Source organism: Vigna unguiculata, unplaced genomic scaffold (genome assembly GCF_004118075.2).
Source record: "Vigna unguiculata cultivar IT97K-499-35 unplaced genomic scaffold, ASM411807v1 contig_462, whole genome shotgun sequence".
Classification (NCBI taxonomy): domain Eukaryota; kingdom Viridiplantae; phylum Streptophyta; class Magnoliopsida; order Fabales; family Fabaceae; genus Vigna; species Vigna unguiculata.
In genome coordinates this window covers 1,346-19,346 of record NW_021011174.1, presented here as the reverse complement: position 1 = coordinate 19,346, position 18,001 = coordinate 1,346, and the positions used below count along the sequence as shown (strand labels likewise).

Below are 18,001 nucleotides of genomic sequence, written 5' to 3'. Positions count from 1 at the left end.
ATATTAATTATAATAATATGCGGATGAAATAACATACATGTGTGTTTTAATGAAAGAAAAATCATAATTTTTAATTAGTATTATTTAAATTTCAAAATAAAGACAATTTTTAGTTAGTGAATTAAAAATTTGAATAATGTTTAATTAGTATTTATATTTATTATATGTTAATGTAATAATATTTTGATTTGTCATTATTTCAAACTTTTAACAAAAAAAATTTATTTGTAAATTAAAGTTTTTTTTAATGTTTAATTACTATTTATATTTATTATGTCTTAATGGTATAATCTTGTATTTGTCATTATTTAAAACTTTTAACACATTTATTATTGTGAATTAAAAATTAAGTTAATGTTTAATGAGTATTTATATTTATTATGTATCAAAGTCTGAAATTGCAATGCAGATATATAAGACTCCTGTAGTATAATATTGTTGAAGTGTAATATTCATTTACAGTCTTGTAACATAATAGTCTAACAGTCTCTATATTTTTTATTTTTTCCAAATAAATTATACTTTATGTTTTCTTAACATTTTTTTTATTGATCCGATCGGACGTCATTCGGCATCCGGCATCGATGATTATGAATTAATTTGTTGTGTATTGTTTTGTTATTAAAGTAATTATTTAATGTTAATTATTAAAATAAATTGAACTAATACATGACACTAATGCTAACACTTAACATGATCAAGAAAACATAAAAAAAGAATAAAAGAAAAAAAAATATTACAAATTGACATGTATGACATAAAAATGGAACGTAACAGAATGAACAGTATAAAGTCTATTTTAAAAAAATATAAGTACTTAAATTGAGAAAAAAATATACGTTAGTTGCCATAAAAGTGGTGAAGTTGATTAAATCAACTAGATATTTTGAAGCAATTGTTTATGTTTTGCTAAGGATAACAAGTGGATTCTGCCCCTAGATGAAAAGAGGAGTCTTTGCACAAGAATGAGACTTGAGTGCTAGTAAAATCCTTGATAAGTGTGATAATTTCCTGTTTCTAATGTTTTTTGATTACACCTCTTTTATGTTTTTATTATAACATGTGGCTCGAAGTGAAGGATACATTATTTAAAGGATAATTCGTGGTCCTTAATTGTCATGCCTTAACTGATTGAGATCTGAAAGTCGTGATTTGTTAAGATTTAGATTTTTATAAAAAAAAAAGAAAAAAGAAAAAGCAGGGAACTACAACACATTAGTTATAAAAACAACAAAATTGATAGATTCTTCCGCCTCCCGCATTTGTAAACCTAAACCAATAGCTATGATTCGAGTTTTAAAGAAAATGAAGTTATTACATGTTTTAGGTGTCTCCTTCGCCGGGTTAATTGTCGTCACAGCCTCAATCTTCCTACCACGAGCGAGGATGGTGAGAGAGCAGAAGAAGTTGATTCCACTGCTAAAAAAGACGAAATCTAACCGTCTTATAGAGATTGAAAAGTTCTCCCACTACGTTGGTATATGATGTTTAATCTGTGACTTTCAATCTTTCTGTTCTCTCCAATGAAATAAGCTAAAAGGAAAATACACATATATCATGATTTTATGTACATATATAGTCTATTATATATCTGTTTTTTCACTTTATCTAACTCCTTGTCACATTATATAACTTATAAATTTATTATTTTATTCTTTTTATATTAAATCTTCATGCACTTTTTCAGTGTCTATAATATATGTTGTATAATGTTTTCACTATCTTATTTAGTTGATGTGGCTGCAGCAAGACAGATTGGATTTAAAGATGCTAGTGAGGTTCCAGTATTATGTATATTGGCCCAAGACCTTTTGAGAAGATCCAAAGAATGTGATGAAAATATCTATGAATACATTTGTAGTGTCAACGGGAGCAACGCTTATTCTTTATATATGAATCTCATGGATGAGTTTGAGAGATGCGTTAACAGTTATTTAGCATTTCACTGGAATCAAGTCACACATGTCATTAATTTGGTATTTATCTTATCTTACCTTGTTCGTTCACCAATATATTTTTTTTTTCTTTTAAAAAATATATATAAAGTTCGTGAACAAATTATGAGTTAATAATAAAGTTGATGTCACCCTTCCAAAGTAAATTATACGTGAATCCTAACTTAATATCTATATATATATATATAGGCTTTAAGTGTTGAGTCTGGACATACGAAAAAGTTCAAGAAAATTATATTGGCAGCTATGAGGTAAAATTATATTTTCCTTAACTTGTACAATATTTTCTAATATAGTTCAAATTAATGTCACGATAGTGTGATGGAGCTAAAAGTTTTCAAAGTTTTAATGATATATATTTCTTAGTATACATATATTAAATATTTGTTTGGCTATATTATGGTGTGGTGTTCACAGAAAACAAAGGTTTGAAAGAGAAAACAAGAATATTCAGGTGACAAGAAGGTTGTCTACTTCGACAGAAGAGATGAAAGCAAAAAATGGTGACATGGATGAGGTTATACCCAGCGAGAGGAGTCCGATTTTACTACTTATAGGGGGTGGCATGGGAGCCGGAAAGAGTTGTGTCCTTGAAAATGTTCTCAAAGGGTATTATCACTCAACTTATTATCATTCTTTGACACTAATAGTTTTGCAAAATAATAAAAAGTAAGATGATGATGAAAACACAAGATTTACAAGATACCAATCCAAGTATTTGACACGTAAATACGATGATGATATAGAGGATGGATCTCACTAGTTCATTCACCGTATAAATTAATTTGATTGATGTTTATCTTGTTATAGAATATATAGGATCACAACAATCTAAATTCAATGTTGAAGTACGAATTAAATTTTATGTTCTAACTTAGTTTCAATATTGAAGTAAAATTATTTATACCTATCAAACGGCTTTGACAGAGCACTTTGGTCTCGAGAAGCTACAAATGCTGTGATAGTTGTTGAGACAAATGTCTTTAGTGAGACTGAAATCATATATATGGCCCTTAATTCAAGAGTTCACCATGATGACATGCTCCAAACTGCTGAATTGGTATGTTTATGTGTGAACACTTGCATGTTAAGAACTTTCATGTTCATATAAATTTTATTTTTAATTTAATTAGCTATTACAAAATGATCGAGATATGTTAGATTTTCTTATTAGTTAATTTTACTCAAAATTTGAACAGATGCATCAATCTTCCACTCATGTTGCATTATCTAAGCTTGTGACAGCTCTAAATGAGGGTCGGGATGTGATCATGAATGATACCTTATCATGTGAGTCATTTATAAAGCAGACTATTGCGATGGCAAGAAATATTCACGAATACCAATACCAAATGGGAGTAGGGTATAAAGTAGCTGAAGATGGGACGGTCACCGAAAATTACTGGGAGAGATTACATGACACAAAAGAAGAAAATCAATCAAAGGAAATTTCTAATGGAAAACCATGCACGAAAAAGCCTTATAGCATTGCGCTATTTGGCGTGGTTTGTGATAGTTATCTTGCTATGGTTAGAATCATTAGGTATACATGCTTGTGAGTTGTACCATGTTACTAATTAGGTAATTTGTTTTATTGGTTTGACGATTAACATTCACATTTGAATTTGACAGGAAAGCTATAATAACAAGGAGCGCAGTGAACATAAATTCACAGTTGAAATCTCACAAAATGTTTGCTAATGCATTTCCAAGATATTGTAATCTTGTTGATTACGCCAGACTCTGCTGCACAAATGTTGTTGGTCGTTCACCAAATGTGAGAGTTTGATTTTACTTTGTGAATATCAAAATGTCATGGAAATAATAACTTGTTTGTAATACATAACAGACTATAAGGAGCATATTCGAGAATGAGGATCGATGGGGGACGTGTATTAAAAATTACAAATGCTTAAAAGTGTTAGCCGATTTGAATGCCAAAGCTGATTCCGTCTACGAACTTCACAAGGAACCCAACCCCATAATGGAACCTCATTCTCTTTGGAGTAAGATTGTTGTTCTATCACCCTCAAGGAAAAGTGATAAAAAGGATTTGAGGGAGTCCATTAAAAAAATAGAAAAATCATTCAAAAAATATAACCAAATTATTGTGTAATGAGTAGTATTCAACTATCACTATAGGTTTTGAAGTTTAGTTTGGTATCTGTTAGTAGTATGGATTTAAGACAGGGAAGATTATTGTATTCTTTTCATGCTAAAATCCACAAGTAAATTATTTGATGCAGCTTATTAGCTTTATAGATTAAAGATCCTCAAAATCAGTAATATCCCCTCTAGCATAACCATGTTCGTAGTCATCGACCATGTATAAAGTGACCTGTGGAATTAATTCAATTCCAGAGAATTTCATACGAACAAAAAAATACACATACATCTTACGAAAATTGCATGCTTCCTATTATCTTTCTGTTGAATGGTGTGGGTCAAAAACTTTTGCTGCCAGCGTGCCAACATATATTAACATGTACTCAAATAAACTTTGGTAGGTTGTAAGGACATATATTGGATGATTGGATTGTTTCTGGCTACAGAAACCAAGGAGTGGTCTTATGCGGAGGAAATAAATTTTTATCAGCAAAGATTGAGAGCATCATGTCATCACTGCTCATAATAATAATAATAATAATAATAATAATAATAATAATAAATCAGAGCAGATGTGAAGCGGTGAAAACTTAGAGAGCATCACAAGAAAAAAAAATAATGAGAGTAGTAAAACAACTGCGGCATGTCAACTTGTTAAAAGTTCAGAACAGAGAATCTGGTAAGTACTTTAATATCCAATAACTAAGTAAAGAAAATTGCACTGTTCTTGTTCTTGTTCTGGTGTCATATTAATTCTAGATTACCGGCATCCTTCACCATTGAAACCCAACAGTCTTGATAGATAAATGCTATTGAGCTCCAATAACTTGAGGTATTTAGCCATCATATTTCTCTGATTTCTCAATAGCCTTCCTCAATTCTTTTTGGTCTTCTATTCTTGAAGGTGCCAAAATTATTTCACTCCAAATGGAACCGGATTCCATGACGGTGTTTGGTTCCTTGTAGAGGTTATAGATGCAATCAGCCTTAACATTCAAATTGGCTATCCTCTCCATGCATTTAAAATCTCGAGGATGCACCAGTAAATCTTCAACACCATCTTTCCATCCTATGAGCTGCAATGTATTCTAAAAGTTATTTTCATGACATTTGGCACAATAAAACCAAATTTTCACATTATAACTAAAATTGTTAAAATAAAATTATTAAAATTTACCTTTGGTGGATGATCAATAGCATTTGTAAAATAAAGCCTGGCATTATCGACAAGCTCACAATATTTTGGAAATGCACGGGCAAATCTTTGATGAGATTTTAGTTGCGCATTCACCCTTACTGCTCTTCCTGTCGCAATAGCTCTCCTGTCAAAATTCCAATATGAAACGTTAGTCGTCAAATATACAAAATCAATTGCTTAATGAGTAACTTAGTAAATATGTATATACCTAATGCCTCTCACTATAGCAATATAGCTATCACAAACCACGCCCACTAACTCAATCCTGTAAGGTTGTCGAGTGTTTGATTCTCCTGTTGGAGGAGTTTCCCCGTGTTCATCTTCAACCCAATAATTCTCAATGACAGTCCCATCTTCATTCTCTTTATAGCCTTCCCCCATTCTATATTTGCATCTGTGAACATTTCTTGCCATAGTAATGGTCTGTTTTACAAATGGTTCCCATGACAAGGTACTGTCCATGATTACATCTCGACCTTCATTTAGCGCTGTCACGAGGAGAGATGATGCAGCACGGGTAGAAAACTCATGCACCTGTTCAGATCATATTTGATAAACATAAAACTGTTATTAATTATAAATAAGAAAGAAGATCTAACCTATCTCACATATTTCATAATATTTAAATTAAAAAAAAAATTTACTCAACATAAACTTTTAAAATATGTGCATACACAATAGTCATAAGTTAAAAAAAGTACAAATACAAATTGAAAGTCTTCGCATACCGTTTCAGCACTTTCCAGCCCCTCATTATGATCACGACCCAACTGAACGGTGGTGGAATTAAGAGCCTTATATATGTCATCTTTTTCTTTAAAAGCATCTGCCTCAACTATCACAGCATTGGTAGCTATTTGTGACCAGAATGCTCTGCAAAGCCAGTATATAAGTATAAATAATCAAATTTATAAAGTAAAGTCATTATATAAATATAAATAATCTTATTCAAATTTATAAAGTAGGTTGTAATTAAGAAAGAATTCTTTTCATATTTGAATATTATATAATAAATTCTATTTATAATGTTGTAGCTCTCACAATTTCTCAGAGCTAACAGATTTTATATTATAACAAAAGAGTCTACTACATGCCTCAAGAAAGAAAAGTATTCAGCAGCAATACAAGTGTTTACTTTTGATATGTTATGGATAAACCGGTGGACAGTAATAGATGGCTATATTTATGACTAAATATGGGAGGGTGCAGGAAGTAACTGCCTAAGTGGATTTTATTTACAATCTTGTAATAATTCTCACCTATGCTTATAGCTAATGATAAAAGAATTAGCACTAAAAAAGCATTTACTATATGTCTAAAAAAATCATTCAGTAATATAACTAATTATTTGATGTGCTATTATTGGATCGTTGCATCATCATTTTACTTGTTATTCTTACCCATCATTTTTTTTATTATTTTGTATTGAGATAAATTTTATAAAACAATCAACAGATAATCATCATATATTTTAATAATATTATAGTGTAATAATTCAATAGGTTGAGAGTTACTCCTTCAGGATGGCTTCACGGATGGTGCTTTTTCCAGCCCCCATGCCACCTCCCAGAAACAGCAATACTGGACTCCTCTCAGGTAAGTTCGCGGGCACCATTTCTTGATTACACTGCAGTGCTTTCATTTCTTCTACTAAGGTAGAGAATACTCTGGTTACTCGCAAACTCATAATAACTCTTTCAAACCGTATTTTCCTGTAGACACACCGTATTAGCATATTAGCAAAGTATTAAGTACAACAAATATTTAGATTAATATGTATTCTCTTACATGATTACATAATGCATTTCTCTGCATTTCTCACATATTTAGAAACATATGTTCTTAAAATTTCAAAAACTTTTAGTTTAACAATATTATGAGATGCTATTTTACAAATAATGCAAGGATTAAAGAAAATAAAATTTTACCTTGTAGCTGCCAAGATAATTTCCCTCAGCTTTCTTATAGGGGGAGACTTCACGCTTAAAGCCTGCAATCAACCCATCAATGGAATAATTAATATAGTAAGTTTAAAATATATATGACTGTATTTGGAGATTTAATATGAAATTTCAGATTATCATTGCATGATAGCAAAGCAAAATAAAATTCCCAACCAGTCTTAAGTAAGAATGTAAGGAAAAAACATACGGATAAATAAATACTAAGAGGAGCTAAGATTTATACTTGATTAATAATAGATGGAGCTTGATTCCAGTTGAATGAAAAATAGCTTAGGATGCATTTTTCAATTTCATCTACAAGCTTTATATATAGGGAATCTATGTTTTCTCCGTTGGAATGAGAAATATACTCATAGATTCTCCCATCACACTCCTCGCTTCTTTTCAAATAGTCTTGGACCAACGAGCATAAATGTGGAACTTCTTCCGCGTCTTGAAATCCCAGTTGTCTTGCTACAAATGAATAACACCATATAAAAAACATTACCATGTAGGTTAAAGGAATTGAGAACCCAAAACGAACTTACCAACATAGTGAGAAAAGCCTTCTGTTTTTCCAGATTTCTTCTTAGGAACGACCTTCTTCTTCTCTCTTTCTTTCCCACCACTCTGGAGGTACGAGAAAGCGGCAGCGGCGGCAATTAAACCGGCGGAAACAATTAGAACATCTGACAACTTCATTTCCTGTAAAACTGTCTCAAGTAATGAGAAAATGAAAAAACACTACAAAAAAAATGTGTTTTAGTGATCACCCATTTTGGTCGCTAAATGACCAAAATCGGTAGCAAATCGTTTAGCGACCGAAATAGAGACTCAGATGGTGAAATACTGCAAAGATTCAGATGGATTTGGTGTTGTTCTTTCACAACTACGTTATCGACGCTACAACCAATAATTCTTCCCTCGACCAACTCTTTCCAATCATCGACAACGTATTTAATTTCTCCTTATCAATTTATTTATTTTGGATTCCGATTTCTCTTCGTTACGTTGTGTTTTGTGTTTGCAGGATTTGGTGTTGAAGATCAAGCATGGTGACCAAGCTATGCTTTTTGTTGAACTGGCTCTTCCAATACGAGCTTCTTTTCCAACTTCTTGTTGAGGCTCTCGTTGGCGTCGTTGCCAGGAAGCACATGCACGATCGCTACTTGTTGCTTCGTTGGTGCCTCCTCCTTCGGAATATGGTTGAATTTGAAAATTCTGCTCATCAATCCATTTTGGTGGTGAGTTTCTAATTTCCACTCTCGCTGTTTCAACTTATGTTTCGACGAACAACAAGTTTCGAAATAGGAAACATTTTTACTTTCAATTCATTTGGTGTAATCAATTAACTTGTGTTTGTTAGGGATACGGGAGAGGTATGGAGATTTGTTGAAGGTGTTCCACTTGCCTTCCGGATTTGGCCAACATTGTTAGTAAAATAAGGTAGTGTTGTTTTTCACACACCTCTTTCTTGTTACAAAGTGTAATGCCAGCAGACGTTCATGATGTTTAATGGTAGATTTTAACTCGAGTATTTGTTCTTTGTATAAACTTGCGATTCTAAAGATCTATCACTAACTATAAAGTCAAAATATGCAAAAATGCATTTCAGGTAGGGAATACAAAACCCTGTGATAGGGGTATGTTAGCTAGATGTGTGTTTGTTGGGACATTCTGCTATGGTAGTGCCTACTTTAATTCTGAACAAGTGGTGGATATAGCAAGCCTAAAAAATCTTGATTCTTCCTTGCATGTGATGCAAAATCAGAACCAGATTCTTGCACTTGTTCAACATTATGGTCCCATTATATACTTTCATCCATATGACATGTACATGCCATTATCAGTGCAATGGTTTTTCAAGAATGGTGCAAATTTGTATCTTGTAGGTAGTAGTAAGGGTAAAGCTATAGAGTATATACTTTTGGATGCTACGTGTAATTATGTGTGTCTAAAACTTTGTTCATTGGAAACAGAGGAGGACTCTTTTAGGAGCAGACCACAACAAGAAGAACTGCAAGACACAACAAGCACAGATGAATTGGAGAAAATTGAAGCTCCATTTTTAGATTCCCCTGGTGCAGAAGAACTTGCCAAGTCTTTGCAAATGAAAAGAGAAGATGGTAAATTAAGAACACTTTCTAGCCATGTGATCAACTTCCAAGGGAAGAATCTGAGGATAAACATTCCCTTGACCACACCGTCCAGAAGGTGGAAACATCCCCTGAACAAAACTAATTTGCACCATGCTGAAAAGATGATCAAAGGAGGTTTCATTGAGCTCTACAAAGGCCTAGGATATCTAAAAGTTTACAAGTAAAAAAAAAACTTGTTTTTCAGGCATGTTTGTTTAATAAACTTAATAGAAGTATAACATTTAATATGAAAAATCTTATGTTTTGTCCAATTTTCAAGAACTTGAACATGCTTGCATTTATAAAGATTCTGAAGAAGTTTGATAAGGTAAAGTGAATTAGAGGCTTCAAAGTTGATGCTACAAATGGGGTTTCAACTATGTTGTACTAAATAAACAGTACAAAACATTTCTCTGTGGTTTTTCAGGTCACAGAAAAACAAATTCTTCCCATTTATCTCAAAGTGGTTGAGAGTTCCTATTTCAATAGCTTAGATAAGGTAAATCTCAGGCAAACATACACTAAAAGTGCTTCCTAGTAAAATATTTGAGTTCCATCAAATAGACTGATAAAAATATGTGTGATACCATATCAAATCATGTCAAGAGTTTGGCCACAAGTTATGCTTGCACATGAATGGTCACCAACAATCTCAAGTGGCAAATAATCGTATGTTTCATTTGTGTACCACTAGATGACCTTGAAGCATGCAAATAAAAATTAGATATGGTTGTCTGTCACTTGCACAAAGATTTCTTTAACTTTTGAACTAGCTTGGCTTTGTTTGCTTATTACTCAAATGACAGGTGGTGAAGTTAGTAGATGAAGTTGGCAGACGAAGTTGAGGAACTGTTAATAAAAAATTTTGTTGAGGAAAACTGAAGATAGGCCATGAAATACCTTAGACCAAGCCAACACAAAGAATCACATGCTGTAACTTTCTTCATTGGTGAGTTGCTCTCAGCCAAGTATTGGTGTTTTTTTACTTGCACTTATTTTTTGTGTCTTTTGCTTGCCAATCATTTTGGTAGAGATCTTTAGTCTTGTTTTCTTTGTGACCATTGGTATAAAAAAAAACCACAATATGGAACCTTTTAAGGCACTAGGTTCACGAAAGGAATGGCACTAACTGGCCCACTCTTTAGTGGATGGGAAGTACAAGTCCCATTCTACTCTATATATCATATTTAAACCTTATGCAGGATGAAACTTAAAAGGCCCATCTAAACATATAAGGGAAGTATCTCAATGGTTCTTTGGCAATGGTGCCTATGTGGGTTTCACTAACAAGATTATGCCCATGTGGGTTCCTTTAGTGCAATTATAGCATCTGTTTCATCATTTCTTTATTTTTGCAAGCTAAAAGCAAGAAATAGAGTCAAATTTAAAGTTCCATGACCTTATTAATTAATTCTAGGTGAATTTATGGAGTGAATAGATACAAAATTGTCAAAAGCTTTTTACTCTAAAGAATGCAGATTGAGTTTTATGACCCAAAGACACCTTTCTTCACTTCCCAAGATTCCTCCCACCCACACTACACCATTTCCTATTATTTGTGTTTACACGTCTGCCAGTTTGACTGCTGCAATTGTCAATTCCCTCCCGCATCTAGGTTTTATTTGTCATAATTGTACTACATAAAGTTGAGAAACTTTTTCATTCCACTCGTGACATTCTTAGTGAAGAGTGATTGGTCCTTCTAAACTACTCACTAAGATTTTTACAAAAGTAAATATTTGTATTTAAATTAAAGTTAACAAAGGATGGAACTTGGTATTTGGTTTTATATTTACAAGAACTGTGCAGTGCATAATTAAGATTGAATGTATATTAGATGTTGCCATTTTTAGTTATGGTGGTATTTGATATTTCTTATTTCTAAATAGATAAATTAGGAACAATTTTAAAATGTAAAAAAAAGGCAATTCTTAACATTTTTTAATTCTTACAAAATAAGATAATTGGTAACATTATTTAAATATTAGCAAATACATAGCTAACATTTTTTTTTAAATGTTAGAAAATGTATAGGTAACATTTGTTAAGTGTTACAAAAATTTAAATTGGCAACATTTTTTTAGTGTTAGTAAAGATGCTACTTAGTAACATTTTTATAAATGATACTAAAAGTACATAAAATGTTGCTAAAACCTTTTGGTAACATGCACTATACATAACATGTGTATAAATGTTGCCTTTGCAAAGGACAACATTTTTTTAGCTTTTAAAAACATTTTTTAAATGTTATTAAAATTAGTATATGTATGCAAAATTACTACAACCTAAAAGTCAATAATTTATTTTAAAATTTTACGTAAATAAGAGCCTAACAATATCAAAATGAAATGAAATAACATGTAAAATTTTATTATGTAATCAAATATTAGGTAATAACATATAATTAACACATAAAGAGTGAAACCAATCTTCAAAACACAACATTTAATTAAAATATAAATTGAAGATGAATAAGATAAAATGTTAACTCAATAACTCACCTCTATTGCAACTTAGTGAAACCTCACAAACAACCTTCTCCAAATAAACTGTAAAAGGGAGAATCCAATATATATTTTAATTAATATTAAATAGCAACTATCTATCAAGCAAATATTTACACTTTTAATTTCAAGTCATGAGTATAGAACTTTCTAAATAGAAATAAAAAAGTGTTTATATAAGATCAACTTTTAAATTGACAATTTTCTATTCTTTTTCATGTTAATCATTTCTCGGAACAATTTTTTACGTGTGTGCAACCATCCATTGTTCTTGTCCTTTTAAATCTAGGTTCCATCAACATTTAATTAAAATTTAAATTGAACATGAGCAAGACAAAATGCTAACTTCATAACCCACCTTTGTTGCAGGTTCACAACTCTTGAATGTTACTTCTATTTTCTCCCAAGTTTTCACTAGGCAACTTAATGAAACTTCACTCAAACAACCTTCTCCGATTAAACTGTAATGTGATAGGAAAAATTAGAGAATCCAACATATATTAATTAATATTAAATATCAATTAAACTTTCAAATATGATACAGAGTAGCCTTCATTCTATCTTTATAACATGGATTTCAAACTAAAATTTTCATTCAATATTTTTACATATAGTATAATCAAGCAAAAGGAACTCAGAGATTATGATATAAATTTTGAAGAATGTAGCGAGTACGTGAACCGAACTAGTGTGAAGGAAATTGCTGCTACTGAACCGGTGAGAACGCGAAACACAGAACGAGACACGAACCACAGTGGTGGACTGCAAGAGAGCACGAGAAAGTTCGAGAGTTTCATAACACATAACCAAGTAATGAGAAAAAATGAAAAAATATTATGAACTGGAAATGAAAGGTCACACCTTTTCCGTGTTTGAAGCTTGAAGCTCCTGGATTGCTGCTACTGAACCGGTGAGAACGCGAAACACAGAACGAGACACGAACCACAGTGGTGGACTGCAAGAGAGCACGAGAAAGTTCGAGAGTTTCATAACACATAACCAAGTAATGAGAAAAATGAAAAATATTATGAACTGGAATGAAAGGTCACACCTTTTCCGTGTTTGAAGCTTGAAGCTCCTGGCGTTCCCTTCTCCTTCTCCGCTCCAACCCTTCTATTATTTTCTTTGTCTAAAACGCAACCTGTGCGTCTTGTCTTCTTGCTTTTTATTTCTTCTTCCAAACTGTCTTTGTCCTCTCTGTGTCACAAAGATATGGAGATAGTGATTTGCTAAAGTTTAGAACTTGTAAAAAGAAAATGGAAAGAAAAGCCGCAGCCGTTTGACGGTACAATTACCAAAGCAGCAAAACTGACATTTCTCTGATACTTTTGTCCTCCGTCCACCATTTGTTAATATAAGAAAAAAATGTGTTCATATTTGAATTTTGTCGCGATGTTACTTAATTAACATAAATCATACATTATTTTTTAAGTTTCTTTTTTTTACAAACTATTAAAGAAGAAGAAGTTCAATTACTTACATAATTTACGTCAATATTTTAAAATTAATTTAAAACTCATGACCCCACATAAATGACATATTAGATTCTTTGTACTCAAACATAAGTTATACGACTTAATTAACCCTTCTTTCATTAGTGTTATCTATTGCTTCTTCTTTTTTTTAAATAATAAAGTTAAAAAATTTAAAACAATAGAATGAAGCTGTATGACTACAACTTTATTTTAAAATTTGATATTATACTTTTAAGTAAAAAGTAAAAAAAATATCGTTTCTTGTATTATAATAAAATGTGAATATATTAATGTTCATGTGTCACTTGCTCGACAGTGTAATATGAGAGGGAAAGAGTGTGATGAGTAATAAGGAGAGAAAGAAACACTAGAAAGGAAAAATGATGAAAAGAAGCGATGAATAACTAATCTTTCTACTTTTAAAAGAGTATAATGGACAAAAAATATGAAATCATTCCACTTTTTAAAAATTTCTGAGTGTAATAACAATAAATGTGAAAATCTTTCATAAATGATTAGAAAGTACGAGGACTTATTTAAAAAAATGACAAATGTTCAATTAATGATGTGTGAAGAAAGATAGTTTATGTGGTATTATTCTTTTTGAAAAGCACTTAACAGCGGAAGAAGAGCTACCCAGTAGCACTTTACAAAATATCAAAGAAGAATAATACTCAAGAAAAAAATATAGACTAACCATTTCTCCCCTCTCTCACTATTCCCTTTGACCTATTTATCTATTGAGTTTCACTCCATAATTATACTTGAATTTGTTACTCTCTCTCTTTACGATTTTATTATTCGGTGCCAGTTGTCCCACCTTCTAACAGAATGAGAAACAATTTTCAATTCACTCATTGCCTCACTTTTGTATATGACAGAGTAACCAAAGATATATACAAAAGTAGTAAAACATATAGAAGTTGAAATCTTACATGGTATAATAATCCTTACATAGTCTTTTTAGATGGTATAACTTTAATAATATTCTTCAAGAGAGATTTTATGATCACAAAAAGACAACACTCTCGTACATGCTTTAGTTATGAGAATTTTCAAACGTGTAATTTTTTGTAGCACATATGCAGGTCTCATTTTAAAGTTGTATTAATGAAGTTTCATTTATCTTTTAATGTGCATTTGATGAAGTTTTTGTTTTTTTTTTTTTTTTCTTATCATCGATGACGAGCTCTTTAAGCATTTGTTTGTCCTTCTTGAAGCATAACACGATTTAGCTCCAGTAGACTCTCAAAGAGAGTTTTTATAAGTAGGTATATACGTTATTTGTTAGATGAACCTTCTAACATTTGTTTTGTGCTAGGTGAAGCTCTAATATTAGTTTTGTTTTGTTGTTATGATCTGTCAAGTAAAATTTTATAGATATAAAATTTGTGAGGCAAATTTGAATGCAATTAAGCGTTGCAACCTTTAATGGAAACTATTTATTTACAAAGTTCACATATAAAGCTTTTATATATAAAGTTTGTCAACAACAATTTTAAATATGAAAAAGGAAACAATTATTAGTTATATATAATTCACTCATGATACACTTCTATATTTTAATTATATTTGTTTTGAATTGTTTCCTTATCAAGAAAAGTCAAAAGTACGAAGTTGATACAAGATTAATCATTTCTTTATCAAGCTTTTAGACCAACACCCATCAAAGATGAAAAATATCATATCTTAGAAAAAGAGATGAAACAACAATTATCTCTAGAAGCCTATATAAAGGAATCAAAGTCAAAGAGGAACACATAAATAAAATGAACACTACATACAAGTTACATAACCTACCGTATTTGAGTTTCTAATGCTTTATGTGGGTGGGTAAATCTTGTGTTTTTTCATGTTATTAAGTTTCTTAGTGAGCTTATGTTGCTCTCTTTTGAAATTTGTTTCTTTTATGATTACGTGAGGTTTAGACTTAGGGAGAGATTAAAACGAAATCAAGAGTTGTTTGTGCACTCATTATATAATCAAAAGTGATTAATGTACTTGAATAACTATGATTAATTTGTGCACTTGGAACCAAATTGATTTGTGTACTGGTTGTAATCAACGACACTTGACGTACTTGTTGTAGTCAATTAATTTATTTTATTAATGGAACATTTCAAGCTTTGTCTTAAAGAAGAATTACACATAACATCTGAGTTGGGTAAATCAGTATAAAGTGATTTTTGTGTTATTTATATGTCGAGTCTTCATCGGAAAAAGTCTAAAGCTCTATAAACTTCCTTTCTTTAACCAATTATACTAACATGAAGTACATAATATAAATAAAGAAGAATGTATAGGCATAAATGTGAATTTGTTCAAGCCAATAAACTGAACGTAAAACAGATAACAACCACGAATCTCGATGAATGATTCCGGAAAAGAATGGAAAGGCATGATCATTACCACAAATATCAATGATAAAAAAGTGGTTATATGTGATCCAACAGAATTCAATGTTAACATAGATGATGGAACTTCAATAATAATAATAATAATAATAATAATGATAATTATTATTATTATTATTATTATTATTGTAAGAGTAATACTAACATAAACAACACTGATAAATCAGAAACATAAAAAGAAATATAATAATTAAAAACAAAACAAAGTATTACAAATTGAAATGTATTACATAAAATATAACATGTTAATACGACAGAATGAACCATATAAAGTTTATTTAAAAAAATATGAGTACTTAATTCAGAAAAAATATACGGTAGTTGCCATAAAAAAGCTTCATTATTTTGAATTTCGAATTCAACTTTTTGTTAACATATTTTTGTACTTTTTTAGATTTCAAATTTCAATTCAAACACTTTGTAAATGTATATTTAGAATTTCAAAGTTGACGATATAAATATTAATTAAAAAAAATTGAAATTGAATCAATAAATAGTTTTATATCTTTAAAAATTTAAAGAATTTATAACTTTCACATTTTAGTAAAATAGTTATTGAAATTATTTATAAATTTAATATAAGTGTATTACAAATTTAAATGAAGTATTATTCTAATATTTTATTATTTACTTTATTTTTATTTTATTAATTATATCATTATATCATTATTTATTATTTTTGTATATCATATTTTAATTTATTATTATTAATTTTTATGTTCACATATTTTCATTAAATTTTTTTATTACTTTATTTTCAGATTTTGTTTCCATCTTAAATAGAAATTTGATTAGAAATCTGTAAAAGTTGTTTAAAGACCTTAAAAAGTATATTAAGAAGACATCATATTTTAAAACCTTTAATTAAAATTTATTTTAAATTCAAACTTTATTATCATATTTTTAGAACTTTTAGTTTCTTAATATACGTTAAATAATTATAGAATTATTAACTATATCAATGCATTACAAATTAGTACAAAGGTGGGATGAGAGCTTCGGAGATAAACTTACAGCTGAGCTGTTGAACAAAAATTATATCAAGGGAATCGTGTCACCGGTTGGAAGAAGTTTCATTCTCGTCATTATAAGAGGTATTTTGAATAATGATATAAATTTCTAGAAAGGTGAAGAAAATAAAATCCTAGAAACTACTGCATGAACTAATAATTCTATAATTATAGAACAATCTAGAACTACCTGAATTTTAAAAGTAGGAATTTGGAGATGTTAGTACCAATGGATTAACAACTATGGCAGAAAAAAACATTACATTCAGGTAAGCAGTTTATTGAAATATTCAAAGTTTTGATTCAGGCGTGATTACCAAAAACGTGAATCTCTAAATAATCTCAGAAAAAAAAATTCTGTCGACTGCAAAGAAATGGAAATCATAGCAGAGGCTCAACGCAGTACTACAACTACAACATAAAACCCTTAACCCAGAGAACATCATTTTCTCGGTAAGGAGGGCTGAAGCTTTGATTATATACATGTAGAGCCTATTTTGTGGTGCAGAGGAGTACAATAATTATAAACATTAGAACAGGCTGAGAGAGAAATAACATTTTTGCACGATTTTGATTTTTCTGTGGAAGAGGACAATAACTTCGTTTTGTTTTGTTTTTTCAGAGGAACCTGCAAAAGAACCAGCGTATCGGTCAGTCCCACGTTTTCCTCTAAGGGAGCCACTGACATCTTTGCATGCACACCATTTTTTACTTCCTAATCGAATATAATATGCATCAATTTATTGATAGTAAATCTTCACTAACTAATTCAATTAATATTAATTATAATAATATGCGGATGAAATAACATACATGTGTGTTTTAATGAAAGAAAAATCATAATTTTAATTAGTATTATTTAAATTTCAAAATAAAGACAATTTTTAGTTAGTGAATTAAAAATTTGAATAATGTTTAATTAGTATTTATATTTATTATATGTTAATGTAATAATATTTTGATTTGTCATTATTTCAAACTTTTAACAAAAAAAATTTATTTGTAAATTAAAGTTTTTTTTAATGTTTAATTACTATTTATATTTATTATGTCTTAATGGTATAATCTTGTATTTGTCATTATTTAAAACTTTTAACACATTTATTATTGTGAATTAAAAATTAAGTTAATGTTTAATGAGTATTTATATTTATTATGTATCAAAGTCTGAAATTGCAATGCAGATATATAAGACTCCTGTAGTATAATATTGTTGAAGTGTAATATTCATTTACAGTCTTGTAACATAATAGTCTAA

General features: G+C 30.2%; 2 protein-coding genes across 3 annotated transcripts; one reads left to right on the top strand and one right to left on the bottom strand.

Moving 5' to 3' along the window:
- Positions 1-1,386: 1,386 nt before the first annotated feature.
- LOC114171990 lies at positions 1,387-3,744 on the top strand. The gene is made up of 7 exons (XM_028056735.1): positions 1,387-1,477; positions 1,747-1,976; positions 2,145-2,206; positions 2,373-2,564; positions 2,883-3,015; positions 3,155-3,498; positions 3,588-3,744. Exons 1-7 carry the CDS (start codon positions 1,387-1,389, stop codon positions 3,742-3,744), a joined length of 1,209 nt encoding a protein of 402 aa, XP_027912536.1.
- Positions 3,745-4,671: 927 nt separating this feature from the next.
- Positions 4,672-12,608, bottom strand: LOC114171993. Of its 2 annotated transcripts, none has more exons than XM_028056739.1 (11): positions 12,520-12,608; positions 12,203-12,305; positions 11,842-11,889; positions 7,751-7,915; positions 7,447-7,676; positions 7,188-7,249; positions 6,774-6,971; positions 5,988-6,132; positions 5,468-5,793; positions 5,239-5,383; positions 4,672-5,137 (listed from the first exon to the last, which is right to left on the bottom strand). In XM_028056739.1, the coding sequence occupies exons 4-11, from the start codon at positions 7,902-7,904 to the stop codon at positions 4,898-4,900; spliced, it is 1,500 nt and encodes a 499-aa protein (XP_027912540.1). In that variant the 5' UTR covers positions 7,905-7,915; positions 11,842-11,889; positions 12,203-12,305; positions 12,520-12,608; the 3' UTR covers positions 4,672-4,897. The 2 variants fall into 2 exon arrangements, with proteins under 2 accessions (XP_027912540.1, XP_027912541.1); XM_028056740.1 differs by having other exon boundaries at positions 7,751-7,907.
- Positions 12,609-18,001: the final 5,393 nt, after the last annotated feature.